General features: G+C 37.7%; 3 protein-coding genes across 3 annotated transcripts in view; 1 reads left to right on the top strand and 2 right to left on the bottom strand.

Annotated features, from left to right (window-relative positions):
- Positions 1 to 224: 224 nt before the first annotated feature.
- NAPRT2 (nicotinate phosphoribosyltransferase 2) overlaps positions 225 to 18,365 on the bottom strand; it is an 84,520-nt gene continuing 66,379 nt past the window's right edge. The window contains exon 16 of the mRNA XM_086243480.1: positions 225 to 242. The gene's annotated coding sequence lies outside the window, so the exon portion shown is untranslated. The remainder of the gene's footprint in view (positions 243 to 18,365) is intronic.
- Positions 949 to 2,351, top strand: MAPKKK21 (mitogen-activated protein kinase kinase kinase 21). The gene has a single exon (XM_086243988.1). It carries the CDS (start codon positions 1,070 to 1,072, stop codon positions 2,135 to 2,137), a length of 1,068 nt encoding a protein of 355 aa, XP_086100114.1. The 5' UTR covers positions 949 to 1,069; the 3' UTR covers positions 2,138 to 2,351.
- Positions 7,976 to 9,172, bottom strand: LOC147284430 (uncharacterized). The gene is made up of 3 exons (XM_086245682.1): positions 8,693 to 9,172; positions 8,377 to 8,562; positions 7,976 to 8,269 (listed from the first exon to the last, which is right to left on the bottom strand). Exons 1-3 carry the CDS (start codon positions 9,170 to 9,172, stop codon positions 7,976 to 7,978), a joined length of 960 nt encoding a protein of 319 aa, XP_086101808.1.

Genomic DNA, 18,365 nt, shown 5'->3' with positions numbered 1-18,365 from the left:
TTATTGTTGTGCATTCATGGTTTATGATGTTGCAATTATTGTTCTTTTTTCTTCTATAAACAATTCTTAATTAAAGGTACCATTATGGCATTATGCTTTTCTCTCATTAACTTCATGTGTCTCCTCTCTGGTCATTACTTTCCAATAATACAAACCACTTTACAATTTATACCAACCCTTTCCTTCAAATTAATGAAATCTTAATACATCATTAAAGAGGATAATTACACTGAAAAATGTACCCCCACCTTCCAGGATCCAAATCATCAATCTCTATATGGACAAAATTATTCTGTATAACCGATAAATTGATACTTAGTATAATCAGACTATGTGTGATAATATGGGTGAATATTATTAATATTATACCTTACTAATATAAACACATCGTCTAATAATATCCTTACACGTTGAATTAGTTATATCACATAACAGTATATCGATTATACCCTATAATTTTTTATTTATGAGACCATACTGACCTATGTCCAAAAGGAAGGTTAAGACTTGAAGAGCCATATAATACATGGTTTTCCTATTCCCATTGTGATTAGGGAAGCATGACAATGCCAATATGCGTATGTCCCATTGCGATTAGGGAAGCATGACAATGCCAATATGCGTATGCCCCATGCCCAAGTAATAATATGTTGTGCACAGGGGCAATTCAGTCATTTCAAGCATAATATCTAAGCCGGCGTGAGATTAGTAAAAATCTTGGAGGATCAACCATTTCAACCACGTTTGAACACCAGACCATAATAGGAAACCAGTCGTTGGTGCAAAATATCCTTGCCTATCACGTGCGTTAAAGATGGCAATCAGCTTGGACCCTATTTCCACATATTTTAATAAAACAAATAATATAATTAAAAATAGTAATAAAAAACCCCAAAAATTTCCTAATTTCCTATATGTATAAAAGGGCATATCAAGCGGAGGCTGCTCAAAAGTGTTAGCTTTACATTCAGGTTATGATCTCTGTCTTCTTTCTTCCTCCCAAAGCAACCCAACAAAACCTTCACAATTTGCTCTGAAACCCATCCAAGATTTCACCAAGAACTCACTCATGGAGTGGATTCGAGGAGAAGAACTAGGCCATGGAAGCTTCGCCACCGTCAGCTCAGCAAGACCCAGAAACCCTTCTGCTAATTCACTCCCTCCATTGATGGCCGTGAAGTCCTCGGAGACCTTAATCTCTGCTTCGCTCAAGAACGAGAAGCAGGTTCTGGACCAAATCGGAGCTTGCCCACAAATCATTCGCTGCTTTGGAGACGACAACAGCGTCGAAAACGGCGTCGGATTGTACAATCTGATTTTAGAGTACGCGAGCGGAGGTAGCTTGGCCGATCAGCTCAAGAAAAATGGCGGCCGGTTGCCGGAGGCAGAGGTTCAAAAATACACGAGGGCGGTGCTCAAAGGGCTTCGTCGCGTTCACGCAAAAGGGTTTGTTCACTGCGATGTGAAGCTCGAGAACGTTCTTGTTTTCGACAATGGCGTGGCCAAAATTGCAGACTTTGGATTGGCGAAGAAGGCAGGGCCGGTCGAAAACAGAGTCGAAGTCAGAGGCACGCCTCTGTACATGTCTCCGGAGTCGGTGAACGAGAACGAGTACGAGTCGCCGGCGGACATTTGGGCTCTCGGGTGCTTAGTCGCCGAGATGGTGACTGGAAAATCGGTCTGGAATCACAAACCGGGTTCGAACGTGTTCAAGCTTTTGATCAGAATTGGAGGTGATGAATTGCCACAAATTCCAGAGGAGTTGTGTGAAGAAGGCAAGGACTTTGTTTTGAAGTGTTTTGTGAAGGACCCCAGAAAGCGATGGACAGCTGAGATGCTTTTGAACCACCCCTTTGTCTCCAACGATGCCGTTTTGTTGGAGGAATCCGACGACGACGAGTTGTCTGAATCGCCGAGAGGGGTCTTTGATTTCCCGGATTGGGTTTCGATGCCATCTTTGATAACGAGTTCAGAAATTGAGCCAGAAATTGAGGACTTGTTTGGGAGGGATTTGAATTCGAGCTTCGATTGGTCGTCGAGAAAGAGTTTTGTTGCGGCGGCGGACCGGTTGCGCCAGCTGGTGACGGCGGAGACGCCCGAATTGTCGGTTACCGACAATTGGGTCACAGTTAGGTGATTGAATTGGATGGTTTTGAGGCAGAGTAGGAGAAGAGGTAGAACAGAGGAAGCTTCTGATTCAATCACTTTTTGATTTTTTTTTTTTTTCTTTTTTGGTGACTGTAAATATGGGTAGGACAAACACAGATGATTTTAACAGTCTGGTCTTACTTGGTGTAAAGAAATTTTTTGATCCACTTGAGATATATAATTCAGATTATTTTCCAAGAAAATTTGCAGATTTAACATGAATGTGATAGAATATTCTTCTTCTTATTCTTTTCTTTCTAACCACATGAACATGGTGTGCTACTGCAAATTGTGTTAGCACATTGACCCACTTGGGTGAAGAGGCAAGTTGAAGCAAAACCCATCTTTCATCTCTGCAATTTGGAATCAAAATGTGATTCTGTTCTCACTGAATTACTTTGACCCACTTGGGTGAGGAAACAAGATGAAGTAGTAAAACTAAAACCTTCTTTCATCTTTGCAATTTGGATTCACAATGTGTTTTTCTTCTCTCTAAGTTCTCTTTGACCCACTAGGGTGAAAAGGCAACTTGTAGTAAAACCCATCTTTCACCTTTGCAATTTGGAGTTGGAAGTGTGTTTCACTTCTTACTAATTTGGTCTTTCATCTCAAATGATATGTGGAATTTGTTAATTAGTCCCTTAATTTAATGGTTAGTTTGATAATTCTTCATGTGTTTCAGTTGTACAAATAAGAAAATGGTTAGAAGCAAACAAATTGATTATTTGCATATTTAATTAATCAATGCTGATCATGAGTATTAGATTAGAGGCATACGAATCAATGATTTTAGGATCACAAGCAATGTACACATGATTGGCTGGTCATAGAAGAACGTTTTAAATGTGATTCTTATTTGGTATATAATAATGTCTGTAAAATTCATGTCTTGTTTAATCAATTTTATAGAGCTTTAGGTGAGACTTGAGAATACTATTGAATAGGTCAAGTTATCATTAAATAGGTTGTTACACAAAAGCAAGATGTCGATTTATTTAAATCATTTTCATGGGAAATAAAGTTTGCTGGTGGAGAAAGGTTCATGTTTGTGTCAAGGATTTTATTTTTTAAATTTTTATATATATACACTATTAGTATTATAACCTCGAGTTTTATTTGAATGTATTTGAGCAAATTACACGTATGTACTTCAAGTTTACACCGTTTTTTACTTGAATTTCCAATAAAAAAAGTTGCATAGACGTATTTCAACTACCATTTTTTAACACTTACGTACCTCCATCAACTTTTCATTCTGTTAGGTCGTTAACTGTCTACATGATATACTGATGTGGCTTTAAAAAATGTCACGTAGACAAAAAAATAATAAATAATAAAATAAAGTTAAAAATACAAATAATTATTAAACACAAAAAATTAATAATTAAATTAAAAAAAAAAAAAAAAACCCTTTTTGCCTCACTTCCCCCCTCCCTCTTGCTGCCTCTTTCATCGACCGCCAACTGTAGCTCATCTCCCCTCTCCTTTCTCTCTGCTTCACTCTTTTTCCCTACCCCTCTCATTTTTTTCTCTCTCTCTCTCTCTCCCCCCCCCCCCCCCGAAACCCCAGCCCCGAGCCTTCCTTCATCCTCCTCCCCTGCGTCGGCCACCCAACCCACCCACCTCCCTTCCCCTTTCCCTCTCTGGCCACAAGCTCTTTCTCTCTCTTTATGTCACTCTCTCTCATTCTTTTTTTTTCTCTCTTTCTCTGATTTGAACGAGAAGAGTGGGTGGAGCTCGAGGCGGGGCGAAGAGGGGCTGGGTTTGGGTTGGATTGGGTTTGGGTGGTGATGTGGGGTCGGGGCTGGGGTTTCGAGGAGAGAAAGTGAGGCAGAGAGAGATAAGGGGCGGGGAGAGAGAGTGAGTGGCTAAGGTTGGGCTGGGTTCGGAGGGACACAGGGGGGAGGGTGGTGGTCGAGGCGGGCTAGGGAGGGGCTGGGGTTTCAGGGAGAGAGATAGAGTAAGTCCGATAGAGAAAGTAAAGGGCGAGGAGAGATAATGGGGTAGAGAGAGAGAAAAGGGGTGAGGAGAAAGTGCCACGTCACGGGTTGGTGGTCGGGGAGAGAGGCGACAGAAGGGAGGGGTAGCTGGGCGTGGGGGGAAGTGAGGTAGAGAGAGTTTTTTTTTTTTTTAGATAATTAGGCTTAGCTCCTTTAGAAAAATAGTTTTTAGATGGAGACCGGGAGTGTTTTAAAATTTATAAGAAAATTTTTTTAATTCATAATAATTTATAAGAAAATCATTTTAATTTATAATAAAGTCTTTTCCCGATTTAAAGGGTATTTTCCTCTATTTGAAGGGTATTTCCTCTCATAGGGTGTAGAGTTGGTTTTTGTAGAAGCTGCATGTTAGGTTTTAACATAAAAACATCAAAGAAGAAAAATAAAAGGACTTAATTAAGAACCCTAAATCACTACCACTCTTAGTCTAAGAAAGATTCATAAAATAAATTGGACTCTAAGTTTTTTTTTTTAAATTTAATTATTAATTTTTTTTAATAATTATTTGTATTTTTAACTTTTATTTTATTTTATTATTATTTATTTTGTCCACATAACATTTTTTTAAGCCATGTAGGCAACATAACGGTCTAGCGGACGGAAAAGTTGACGAAAGTATCTAAGTGTCAAAAAAGGTAGTTGAGATACGTCTATGCAACTTTTTTTTATTGGAGTACCTTAATGAAAAATGATGTAAACCTGAGATACTTACGTATAATTTGCTCAATGTATTTTATATCTTAGTAAACAAAAATTAATGTATTTTATATGGTATTATATGACTTATATGAATTATAAAATTTACATATTTAACTCATCAAAATCACATTTTAAGTTATCATAGACTCTAGATTAGTTAGCACAAGTTTGATATAAAAAAAAAGATTAGTTAGCACCAAGGAATTAAATTTCGTTTTTTTAGGGTGTCGAAATCGAAACACATGTTTAATAATTTTCGGGAAGATTTCGCCGAAATTTTCAAAATTTCGGCGCAATTTATCGAAATTTACCGAAATTTATCGAAATTATCGAAATTTTCATATTTTCTATTTTCTCCAACTTCAGAAATTCACCAAAAATAGCTCGAGACTCCAAATAATTCACCGAAAAATTCTACGAACTCGTATTGATGAGTACTAATTTCCTATAACCTCAAAATAGTCAAATTGCTTTCAAAAAAATTATGAAAAATTCTACTCTTATAATTTAATTCTGAAAAAAATAATAATAGTCAAATTCTTGAATTTTCATTTTCTAAAATTTATTTCCACACAACTAAGCTCTAGAACCACAACCAAAGGTCTAAGTTAGTTAAAATAAATTTAAAGAAATTTCTAATTCCTTTAAACAAACCTTAAAACAAATTTGAAAAATTTAAATAACAAAATTACCATAAGCCAAAATTTGGGTTGTTACATTTAGTGAAGACAAAGCTTGGTTAGGTAAGAGACACGGAAAAAAATGAGGGAAAGAAAAAAAAAAGGACTGAAGAGAGAGGCACGAGGAAAAAAAGTAAGGAAAGAAAAAAAAAAAAAAAAAAAAAAGGGGGGGTTTGAGGCCTTTAGGCAATTGGAAAGAAGAAAAAAAAGTTTGAGATTTCTTTTAGTTATTTTAAACCTTAAACTTTACCATGTTACTTTTTGTTCTCTGCACAAACCTTTCTTATTCTAGATACTCGTCAAATGTTCCACAAACTAAAAGTCCCACATTTACTAACACAAGTATAATCCTTGCCACACTAATCACACTAACATTATTTCAAAACTAGCGAAACCTACTAGTTTATTAGGATTGCCACTTTCAGTTTCTTTGTTTTGTATTTTTATTAATCAATAACTATCGTTTATAAAATTTAAAGAGAGCTGCTATTTGCACACCATTTTTTTCTTTTTGCACCCTCTTATTTAAAATAAAATAAAAAACTAAAGGAAAAAGTCCAACACACCGCTCCCTCACCTCGACCAATCCCCCCCTTTACCCAACCCACCTAGCCCCTCCCCCCCCCCCTCCATTGGTGGAAGAAAACGATCGAAATCAAAGAAGAAAGCCGGCGGCAGTCGAAGCTTCTCAGCTTCGATCCGGATTGTACAGCGGCGGGATGAAGGATTGGACCCCACAGGGAGGTCGGCGCCGCCAAGACGAAGAGATCCCAACCGATCTCGCGTCAGGAGGTTGCCGAACGGCGAAGATCTGGCCAAGTCGGGTCGCGGTCAGACTGGGTCGTGCGAGTCTAAAATTTTTTTAGAGTTTGATTTGGGGTGTGTTAAGAAAGGACAGGTGTGTTAGTCTTTTTTCATTGATTTTTATTTCTTTTTTTATTAAGAAGGGTGTGCAAAAAAAAAAAAAAGTGCAAATAGCAGCACTCAAGTTAAAACCTCCTTCAACAAAACTCAAACTAAATGGCACGAGACTAGATGATTATTGGTTGCCACTTTCAGTTTAAAAATAAGACCCAGCAGTGCATAGCCCACACCAGCTTACCCTTGGCTAATCTAGAGGACCTGAGCTTATTAGCTATAAGCCCACTTGAAAATTTTGTTCACAATTCACAGCAGCCCAATACCCACCCCAACTTGACAACCCGTGAACAGTCATATATGTAGTAAAATATATAGTTTGGTTGTATTGAGAATTCTGATGTAGCAAAATGCTTATCAGTCCATGCAGCAACACCATCAGCCTATCAGGGCATATTTATTTATCCGTAATCGAAATGGATTCGTAATCGGAATGGAAAGAATGGGAGTGATTCTCATTTATGTATTTACTTATTTGAGAGTCATTCTCATTCTGATTCCTTTATTTACTCACATATATTTTGAATAAAAAAGAGTGTGGGGTTCACATAAAATAAGGAATTGAATTTCATAAGAGGGTTCAGATTAGAGAAAAGGGAATGAAAATAAAATTTTTCATGCCAAAACTACCCTTACCCTTTTTTGAAAAATACAAAATTGCCCTCAACCTTAAATAATTTTATTTTTTTTCTTCACCATAAATAAAAGTATGAAAAATAAATTTAATATAAATATAATTTTTTTTTCTTCGCCATAAATAAAAGGGAATTGAGGGGATAATTTTAATTTTTTTTCTTCACCATAATAAAAAGAATTAAAATATATATTTTTTTTGCAAAATATTTGAGATAAACTTTATTTTTAGGCATTTTAAAAATTGTGAGTATCATAAAACATATTTAATTTTATATAAGGGCATTTTAGTAATCAAATTGGTTTTGATTCTGATTCTTACAGATAAGTAAACACGTGTATGAAAATCATGTTGCTTCTTATTCTGATTTTCGACAATTAGTAAATACGTTAATGAGAATGTCTCACTCCGATTACTCCTTACTCTGATTCTAATTTATACTCATTTTGATTACGGTTAAATAAACGTGCCTTATATAATTAATGCTCTCCATATGCTTGGTATTGAGAATTCTGAAAACATGGGAATTAAATTTCAGTATTTCAATTCTCTTAACTTTTTTGCTTTTGCCAAAAAGGAAAAAGATCATTTTGCAGATTTTTTCTGTTTTTTCATTTATGCCACGTATTGGACTGAAGTTCCCAGTTCCCGGAATCTTATAGCCTAGTCAGCCAACAGGATCCGGATCTCCGCAGTCAAATCCTGAGCCCTGCTTTGTAACCCTCACAAAATCTCTGCATTCTCATTTACTCACTCACATTCATTCATGCAATTCAATCCCAATATTTAATAAAAAATTATTTATATATATTAAGACTCAGAGACAGAGAGAGTACAACCAACTAATTTCTTTTTATCAATTAATGATATCCAAAAACACAATCAATCAAAGTTAATCAATTCTCTGCTTTGTAAGTGCACTTGTTCTTGAACGCAATGGCCACATTCATCTTCTTAGGGTCCATAACCACTGAGCACTCAACCCTCTTGTAGAACTTGGGCTTGACCAGCTTTCCCAAAACATAAGCTCTCGACCTGACCACGAAGCTAAGCCTCAGTGGCACTGACTGAGTGGGTGCACCATTCATACTCCCCAAGCTCGCTCCTCCACCATACAGTGGAATATTGCTCCCTATTAACGTTACTGTAATGCCCCTCTCACTCTTCCTCGATTGGTAAAATTTCTTAATCTGCAAAACCCAATAACCCAAAATCATAAAAAATAAATAAATAATTGATCCAGAAATCGATTCCCTCCAATGTCACGTATAACAAAATGGTCACAAGAATTTCGTACAGTTCCAGTGGCTAGAGAGAGCTCGGAAAAGGAGAGATCTAGAGGTGTGGATTTGACATGGACCCCGAAAAATGTGGCAGTGTTGCGAAATGTGAACTTGACTGTGGAATTCATGGACACCATGTTGGTGGCCACCCCTGAGAAATCCTCTCCCGCTTGAACCACAAATTGATTGAATGCAATACTCTGCATGATGAAATATAGGATCATATAAATACAACCCACTTCACAAAGATGCATGTCATTTCAATTAGTAGCGAAAGATGGAACATTTCCTGGAGAAAATGAATTGGTTTGAATGTTTGATTTGATTTACCTTCATAGCGATGATGGGTTTCTGGGGCCGACTTGCACCCCACAGAATCAGAGAAAACAGAGAGAAGAGCGCCAAGAAGCCGACCACAAAGGCGAGGAAGTAGCAGCGGCGGGAGAGGCCACGTCGCGCGCCGTCGTCGTCGAGAAGGCCTTCTTCTTCAATGGCGTCGAACGGGTCCTTCCACGGCCTCCATCCCTTGCGGTGGGACCCACCCGGCTTGCGGTGGGAGCCGGAGAAGCGGGTGGAGGCGGACTCCCGGGAGTGTGGGCCCAGGGAGGAGTTGGAGTGGGAGTGGGGCGGCGAGCCCATTGGGCTCAGGACTGGGCTCGAGTGGAAGGAGTTGGTGGTCTTCTCCCCGCCATCGTGGGAGTCGCGTGACGGGCTCTGTACGTAGTACACGGGCTGGCGCGGCGGAGAACGCGCCGGCGAGGACTGGCTGAGGCTGCTCACCTCCGAGTCAGTCTTGGCCAGCATCGACATTGTGTGATTTTGAGGATGATTGAGCTGATGCTTGCTTTTTTTCTTTTTTTTTGGGATACGATGGACTATGTCTGTAGAAAAAGACGAGAAGTGAAAAATCACTGAAATGAAAGACTGCTTTGATCAAGAAAATTAAGAATCTTTGGAACGTACGTTGTAAGGTGCTGCACGTTGTGTTTTTGTTTTTCCAAGTGTTGTTTTGTTTATTTATTGGGACTTGGGAGGCCGGGAGGGTAATTAATAGGGGAGAGGACTTGACTGAGAGCATTGTCCATTTGCTAATTTTTTTAGTATTAAAGTATAAATCAAATGGGTTTCTTTTATTTTATTATTATATAAAACCTTCACTTCACCTACTTATTTTAGAAAATTAGGATTAAATACCAAATATCAATAGTTTTTCAATAAAGCAGTAAGTCACTAATTTTTTTAGTTTAGGTACTAACCTAGAGTAAGACATTTTGGATTAGGTCACAAATCAGTTTGTTATATAGTTGTGACTGTCGAACAATCACAGTTGTGATTAAACTGTGACTGTTTCAAATTTATAAAAATTTAAAATTTTTAAGAGTTTAATATTTTTGATTTAGACTTGGGGGATAAAGTCATATAACTCAAAGACTAAACAGTAAAGTTTAAGCCTTGTAAATATTGAAAAAACAACAAATCAATAAAAAAGTTATGACTGTTAGACAGTCACAGCTTGATATAACCATATTTTTTAAAATTGGTACATAAACTGAAATTTAGTATCTAAAATAAAATGACATAAATATTTTGGTAGTTAAAATGAAAAAACATTATAATTTGGTACCTAAAATCAACGGACCTTACTTATTTTTGTTGTAGGGAATTGATTGGAATGAGTTATTATGGTCCATATCGAAGACCCATAATAAAAAAATCCAGCTGTAGCATGGCACTGATTTTTCTTAAATTTTGCCTTTTAGGGTCACTAGACTAAATTGAAGTAGTGTTTAGTGAGTGACTAGGAATGTCGGTGTAGGCCATTTGCTTAAACAAACTCTTTTTTTTGGTAAGGGAAGGGGCTGCTTAAGCAAACTCTGTGACTCTGTGTGACTGTGTTAAGGCCTTCCACAATGGGGATATCCAAATTTTGTTACCCAAAACCCATTTTGGGTCACAAATAGTGCTGTTACCCATTTCTCACAGTAATGGTGTTGTGACCCATTTTGGGTAACAGTATTTTATACATATTTAAAATATGGCTAATATTGATTAAGTAATGTTTAATTTATAATTTAAAACTGAAATAATTATAAAAATTATACCATTGGTCTTATTTTAATGAGATTTTTAAAATAAGGTCAATATTGAATATATTTAAAATAAGGAAACTTCATAAATTAGAAAACATAAACTGTACAACATCGGAACTTCAACAACCATAAACAACAAGAACAACATGATAATTAAAAGAAAAAACAACAACAACTGCATTCAACATAAACAACAAGAACAACATGATAATTAAAAGAAAAAACAACAACAACAACTGCATTCAACATAACAGAAAATGAAGCGAAGTTCTTATTCGGAGTCCGATGACGAAGAATTGACACCCACGTAATTATACCAATCTGAGATCTTCTGTTCGGTTTCACACTCGTCACATGGTTGAACGGGAGGGTTTTTCCCACAGGTGCATGGCACAGGTGGTTTGGGCTCTGGCAGGTGGTTCAACCATTGGTGGCGAAGATTTGGGTGTTTGGCCAAATCCTTGAGCTCCAATCTCATGCAAAATTCGTTAGTAGTATCCAGATGGAGTGTACTCCGAGCTTTGGTTAGTGCGCATCTGCCTCATTGCTATGACTTCAGCTTGTTTTTGCTCCCAATACATCCGTTGGGCCTCATTCATCCTGGAAAGGTCTTGGCCCATAATATTTTGTTCCTCCCATTCTAGCTGCCTTGCAATCCTTATCCTCTCTCTTGCTTCCTTTGCCGCTTCTCTTTCACTCTTAGCAGCCTCTCTGTTAATTCTCATTTGTATAGCTATTCTTGCATTTTCATTAAAATCATGCACTTCCTCAACCATTTGAGCTTGGACGGGCTCAGTGGCCTTGGCCCGCTTTGAATGGTTTCTTCCTGGTGGCCTTGGCCGCGAGGGACCGATTGGTTGAAATGGTGGTGGGTGTTCGTCATCACTAATTCGGATGGTCGGACATACATTATTGTCACTCTCGGGAGTGTCGAAATCGTCAGAGGCGAGGGTCTCTGGTTCACTCAACTGGGCCGGGGTATTCGCCGCGGCATACTTTGCACTTTCTTTTAATAGGTCCCAAACATGTAAGAAACCAAACTTGGATCCAGTCTTGCCTTCAAAACTTCCAAGTGCGTTCGCAAACTACAACAATAAAATTAAATAAATTGCCTTGATAAATAAACAATCGTAAAATTAAATAAAATTGTCTTGATAAATAAGCAATCTTCAAATTAAATAAATTGCCTTGATAATAAATTATCGTAAAATTAGATAAAATTGCCTTGATAAATAAACATCTTCAAATTAAATAAATTGTCTTGATATATAAACAATCGTAAAATTAAATAAATTTCCTTAATAAATAAACAATCATAAAATTAAATATCATACCAATAATAAATAAATAAAAACTTACCACGTTGGCATCATTTGCACCGCTTCCGCGCATTCGCTCCGCCTCCATCAACGAAGCATAAAACTTGGTGCAATCCCGTGCTATATCAACCCATCGTGATTTAGCGCCGCCAATCGAACGCATGGTTTCACCCCCCAAGTTACGCTTGAAGATTGCGTAAATGTCACTCCAAAGCACTTTTTTTCTTATATTTGCACCAAGACAACCGTCGGGAGACTTCTCTAGCCAAGCCTTCACTAGGGCTTGATCTTCACCTTGTGCCCAAGAACATCCTCTAGGAGCCATGATAAAGAATTTTTATTTTTTTTGTAAATGTGGTATGAAAGATTGATGTTTGTGATGAAAAAATCATGGATCTTATGTAGTATATATATAATCTTTGAGAATATAGCCGTTGGGGGTGTGGTAGAGTTTTAGAAATTTTTTCTGAAATTTTTTAAAATTTTTTCGAGTATTTTATGGATTTTACAATTAATTTAGTAATATTTAAAAAAAAAAAAGTATGGGAGTGATCTAGGCCCTTGATATCCAACGGCTATGTGATCTGGGCCGTTGGATTCAAGGACCGGTCAGCAGTTTCAAAAACAGCTCAATCATGTCAATTAATCATTCCATTTAATTGATCTTCACGTGCTGGCCATCACATTCAAATAGAAGAATTCATTGTAGCTTTGGTGTCAGTCTCCTCCTGCAAGTCTTTGAATGGTGGGCCATCACAATTTTGGGTAACAAAAAAAATGGGTTACACTGTTATCCAAATATAGATAACACATTGGGCCACAAGGGAATATAGGTAACAAATTCCGGCCCATTGTGGGGAGTTGTTACCCATTTGTTACCCAAAATGGGTTTTTGGGTAACATTTTCAGATGCACTGTGGTAGGCCTAATGGCTAAGGCATGAAAATCTGATACAACAAGTGCTTCTGGACACTTGTGTTAGGGGATATTGAAGTTCTAATTATTTTGAAACACTTTATAGTCCTCTCATTAACAAAAAGAAAAAAACTTGGTAGTCCTATCTAACTTGTTATATTATGATGATATGATCCAACCTGTTTGAGTAAGATTTTCATGTCTCCAACAGCAAGAAATTTTAACCTGTCAAAAATGGAAATTTAAAGTGTTTGGGAGAGATCACGAATCTAGCAAATCAAGATATGAAAGATGTAAAGAATCAATATAGACCCTAAGAGAAATAGGAAGAACATCTCATTTGACTAGTAGTAGCAATCTAATAGAGTCACCATCTATTGGTCTAGCGGTATCTGATCTCCCTTTTGTATGAGAAAATTTTAAATTCAAGTTTTATTAACGATAATTGTTAATTAATCAAAAAAATTTAAATTTAAATTAATTGAGACTTGTTTATTTGTAACATGTAAGAAGCTGACATATTATATGTCTAAATTAGCATCAAAAAGTTAAGAAAAAAAGTTGATGCATGTCCTTGAAATCACCCGGTGATAGTAATGTTAAGCTGAAGGAAATCAATTGGTATAAAATAGAAGGAAAGTATTTCAGAGAAAAGTTGAGCTTGCTTCAGTATCGTGGTAGTCAAGAAATTGATCTTACCACAGTCTCATATATTTCAATTAGAAAGAGGAATACAACTCACGCCATTTGTAAGGATTCTCATATAACTAACAGCTGATACACGTGAGCCTATGAGCTCATCACAACCATTAAATTCATTACTAACTATAGGATGACACGTGGCATTCCAATCCTAACTAACTGCTATGACAGATTAGCTACACTCACTGCTATCTGCACTCATGTGAGCTTGATAGCTGAAATCAATACAGCCTTACATCATTCAACACTCCCTTCTAAGGCTTTCATTGATTTCACAGAGAGCTTGTCTCTTAAATAGCCAAATCGATCCTTAGGCAAAGCTTTAGTAAAGATATCCGCAATCTGCTCTTCTCCCTTGCAGTACAATAGATTAATCTCACCTTCTTTAATTGCATCACGAATGAAATGGAACTTTCGTTTGATATGCTTAGATCTTTGATGGAACACTGGATTCTTAGCCATTGCTATGGCTGAGGTGTTGTCACATAGCAATACAGTTGGTTCAATCACTTCTTCTCCAAAATCTTGTAAAACAAAACGAAGCCAAATTGCTTGAGTGGCTGCTTCAGATGCACTGAGGTATTCTGCTTCTGCAGTGGACAATGCCACACTTTTCTGCTTAACAGATGCCCATGAAAACACACCACTTCCAAATGAAAAAGCATAGCCAGATGTAGATTTCATGTCACATTCGTCTCCACTCCAGTCACTGTCGCAATAACCAACCAACATTGCTGAATCTCCTTTCTTGTAATGTATTCCATAGTCTAAGGTCCCCTGAATATACCTGAGCACTCTCTTAGCAGTGCCATAGTGTTTAACAGAGGGATTATGCATAAATCGACCCAAAAGACTAGATGCAAACATAATGTCTGGCCTTGTTGCAGTGAGATACAACAAGCTGCCAACAATTTTCCTGTAGCATTCCTCATCTGCAGGGGCACAACCATCATCTCTTCTAAGCTTATCAGAAATTGCCAAAGGAGTAGAAACTGACTTGCAATCCTTTAATCCAAATTTTTCTAGGAGAGTCAAAGCATATTTCCTTTGATGAATGAAGATGCTATCCTTCATTTGAATAACTCCAATTCCCAGGAAATGATGCAACAAACCTAAGTCAGTCATTTCATATTTCATCATCATGTCCCTTTTGAAATCTTCTAACATCTTTTTGCAGCTTCCAGTATACACTATGTCATCCACATAGATGGAGACAATTAGTGTTTCTTCTCCTTCCTTGGTTTTGACATAGAGAGTGGCTTCACTGGGGCTTTTCTTGAATCCACACTCCAATAGGTAAGTATCAATGTTACTGTACCAGGCTCTTGGTGCCTGCTTCAAACCATAGAGAGCCTTCCTCAATCTATATACCTTGTCCTCTTTTCCTTGAACAAGAAAACCATCGGGCTGATCCACATAAACCTCTTCTTCAAGTACCCCATTTAAGAAAGCAGATTTTACATCCAATTGAAATAAATTCCACCCTTTCTTGGCTGCTAGACCAATCAAGGTCCTTATTGTATCTAACCTTGCCACTGGTGCAAAGGTTTCATTGAAGTCTACACCAGGTTTTTGTGAATAACCTTTGGCTACCAGTCTAGCCTTGTGTTTTTGTACAGTTCCATCCAAGTTCAACTTGGTTTTGTACACCCATTTCACTCCAACAATTGGCTTGTCGCTTGGTCTATCAACTAGACTCCATGTTTGATTTTTTTCAATCATCATAATCTCATCTCTCATAGCTTTTACCCATGCTTGATCATTTGCAGCCTCTGTATAATTCTCAGGTTCCACAATACTCAATTTGCAATGAGCAAATATTTCATTTAGATCTCTCCACTTCTTTGGAGTTGAATCATAAGTGTCTTGAAGTACAATCCCACCTTCATTTCTAGCTGGAGAATGCAGGTTCTTTGAACTAGATGACCTGCTTGCTGAATGATCTTGATCATCAGAGATTGGTGCATACTGTGAAGGAGTATTAGGCATATAGTCAGGTTCAGCTTCCTTTACATCATCTACGCTGTTCCAAGGAACTGAAATATACACAGTTTGCTTAGAATTCCAGTCCCACATGCCATTTTCTTCAAATATTACACTCCTTGCTACAATCACCTTGTTGCTTCCCAAATCAAAAACTCTGTAGCCTTTTTCCCTAGTACCGTAGCCCACAAAAACTCCCTTCTGACCAGTTTGGTCTAGTTTTCGTCTGTTCTGAGCTGGAATGTGAGTATAGCAGAGAGAACCAAAGATCCTCAGGTGTTTGACCCATGGTTTTCTACCACTAAATTCCTCAAATGGAGTCTTGTGCTCTAAGGCGCTGGTTGGACATCGATTTAGGAGATACACAGCAGTGTTAACTGCTTCCCCCCAAAAATAGTTTGGCATTTCCTTTTCTAATAGCATTGTCCTTGCCATTTCCATTATGGTTCTATTTTTTCTTTCAGCAACACCATTTTGCTGAGGAGAGTATGACACTGTCAGTTGTTTTTCAATTCCAAGTTTAGCACAAAATGATTCAAATTCTGTTGAAGTATACTCACCACCTCTGTCACTTCTCATCTTCTTTACTTTGAAACCTGACTGAAGCTCTACCATAGCCTTGAACTTCCTAAATACAGAGAGAACATCTGACTTGTACCTGAGAAAATACACCCAACACATCCTTGTTTTATCATCTATGAATGTGAGAAAATACTTATTTCCTCCCATTGTTTCTGCCATTGGTCCACACACATCTGTGTGAATCAGCTCCAGTGGTTCAACAACTCTAACTACATTTCTCTTTTCAAATGCAGCTCGGTGTGACTTGCCAAGCGCACAGCCCTCACACACATGCTCACCTTTTGTAAATCTAGGCAATCCAATCACCATTTCTTTGTCCTGCAGCATATGTAAGCTGTCAAAGTTCAGATGTCCATATCTTCTATGCCACTTCCAAGGTGAATCAGTAATAGTGACATTATTTGCCAAAACAGGTCTTACATCTTCAAACTTCAAAGGAAAGCATCTGTTTCCTTTCATCTTCACGTTAACAATCAGATTCTTTAAATCCTTGTCACCATAAATAGAGACCATGAAATTTCCAAATACAAGCTAGTAACCATGTTCAACCATCTGGCCTACACTCAGCAAATTTTCATCCAATCCAGGTACAATCATCACCTCAGATATGTACATTGTTCCTCCCTTGGTTTCAACAGGCAAAACACCTTTTCCAGTTGACTCCACCAACTCTCCAGTACCCATTTTCACCTTACACCTTAAGCTTCGATCAATGTTGATTAATAGGGATTCATGGCCTGTCATATGGTTGCTACAACCACTGTCAAGAAACCACTCACTTTGATTTCTTTCAACTGCAGCCTTATGACATGCATAAAACATTGTGGTTGTTTCCTCCACTCCATTGACATAGATCGCTGCTTGAATTCTTTTGTTTGGTTGATGACAATCTCTCATCATGTGACCAAACTTGTCACAATTGTGACATTTGACTTTACCCTTAAACCAGCACTCACCGTAATGCAGCTTCTCACATATCTTGCACTTATTCTTTCCCACATCAGTGCCTTGCTTCCCACCAGATTGACCCTTATTTTCCCATTTTTTATACTTGTTCTTCCAATCCTTCCCATTTCGTTTATTCCCATCATTCCCATTGTTCCTAGGCTGATGACTTTGATTTTTAGGTGTGACATTCATACTCACAAAAGCTTTTTCAGGTTTCTCACTTTCTTCATCATGCCTAGTTAATCTGAGCTCATAACTTTTGAGGGAACCAAAAATTTCATTCACAGAAACTGAATTCAAATCTGATGTTCTTTCCAAAACAACACACATAGGGTCATAAGTTTTTGTGAGACTGATAAGTACCTTTTGAACCATACGCTGCTGAGTTAAAGGCTCACCATATTTCTCCATTTGATTTGTTAAGTCAAAGAACCGAGCAGAGTAGTCAGATAAGGACTCACTCTCCTTCATTCTCATATATTCGAACTCTCTCCTTAATCCTTGTAATTTCACAGATCTGGATTGCTCATCCCCATAATACTCCTGTTGAAGTAACTCCCAAGCACCCTTTGATGTGTCCTGGTTCACAATTCTTGCAAAAATTTCCTTTGAAACTACTCCCTGAATGATTCCCAGGGCCTTTGCGTCTTTCATGTACAAATCCTCAACATAAGGATCAAGCTCATCTTCTGCATCTGTGCTTGCAGATTCTCCTTCTTTCCTCTTTTCTCCCTTCTTCTTCTTTGATTCAAGAATTATAATTCCTTTATCTACCAACTTCCAAATCCCATGAGATTTGAAAATGGTGATCATACGTACCTTCCAAAACTCATACTCTGTTCCATCAAAGATTGGAGCTCTCAGCTCCCCACTTCCAGAGTTAGCCATATTGTATTTGGGAATATCCTATGAGACACTCACCAATTGCAATTTCACAGTACAACGCCCAGACTTCTATGAAAGAACCTGGCGCTCTGATACCATGTTAAGCTGAAGGAAATCAATTGGTATAAAATAAAAGGAAAGTATTTCAGAGAAAAGTTGAGCTTGCTTCAGTATCGTGGTAGTCAAGAAATTGATCTTACCACAGTCTCATATATTTCAATTAGAAAGAGGAATACAACTCACGCCATTTGTAAGGATTCTCATATAACTAACAGCTGATACACGTGAGCCTATGAGCTCATCACAACCATTAAATTCATTACTAACTATAGGATGACACGTGGCATTCCAATCCTAACTAACTGCTATGACAGATTAGCTACACTCACTGCTATCTGCACTCATGTGAGCTTGATAGCTGAAATCAATACAGCCTTACATCATTCAACAAGTAACCTTAAAATATTTTAGGGATTTGGTTTGATGTTAGAGAACCATGAAAATCCCTCGAGATCTCATTGGAGTACCGTAAAAAGGAGTATCTGATTGAACCATAAAGCAACCAACCCTCTCAACACA

The sequence above is a fragment of the Dryas octopetala genome, chromosome 5 (assembly GCF_963921425.1).
Source record: "Dryas octopetala chromosome 5, drDryOcto1.1, whole genome shotgun sequence".
NCBI lineage: Eukaryota > Viridiplantae > Streptophyta > Magnoliopsida > Rosales > Rosaceae > Dryas > Dryas octopetala.
This window is presented reverse-complemented; position numbering and strand designations above follow the sequence as displayed.

Coding starts and splice junctions, on each gene's coding strand:
- LOC147284430 (XM_086245682.1), bottom strand. CDS start 9,172: ATGTCGATGCTGGCCAAGACTGACTCGGAGGTGAGCAGCCTCAGCCAG. Junction 8,563..8,692: donor AACCCATCATCGCTATGAAG/GTAAATCAAATC, acceptor TTCATCATGCAG/AGTATTGCATTCAATCAATT. Junction 8,270..8,376: donor TCTCTCTAGCCACTGGAACT/GTACGAAATTCT, acceptor TGGGTTTTGCAG/ATTAAGAAATTTTACCAATC.
- MAPKKK21 (XM_086243988.1), top strand. CDS start 1,070: ATGGAGTGGATTCGAGGAGAAGAACTAGGCCATGGAAGCTTCGCCACC.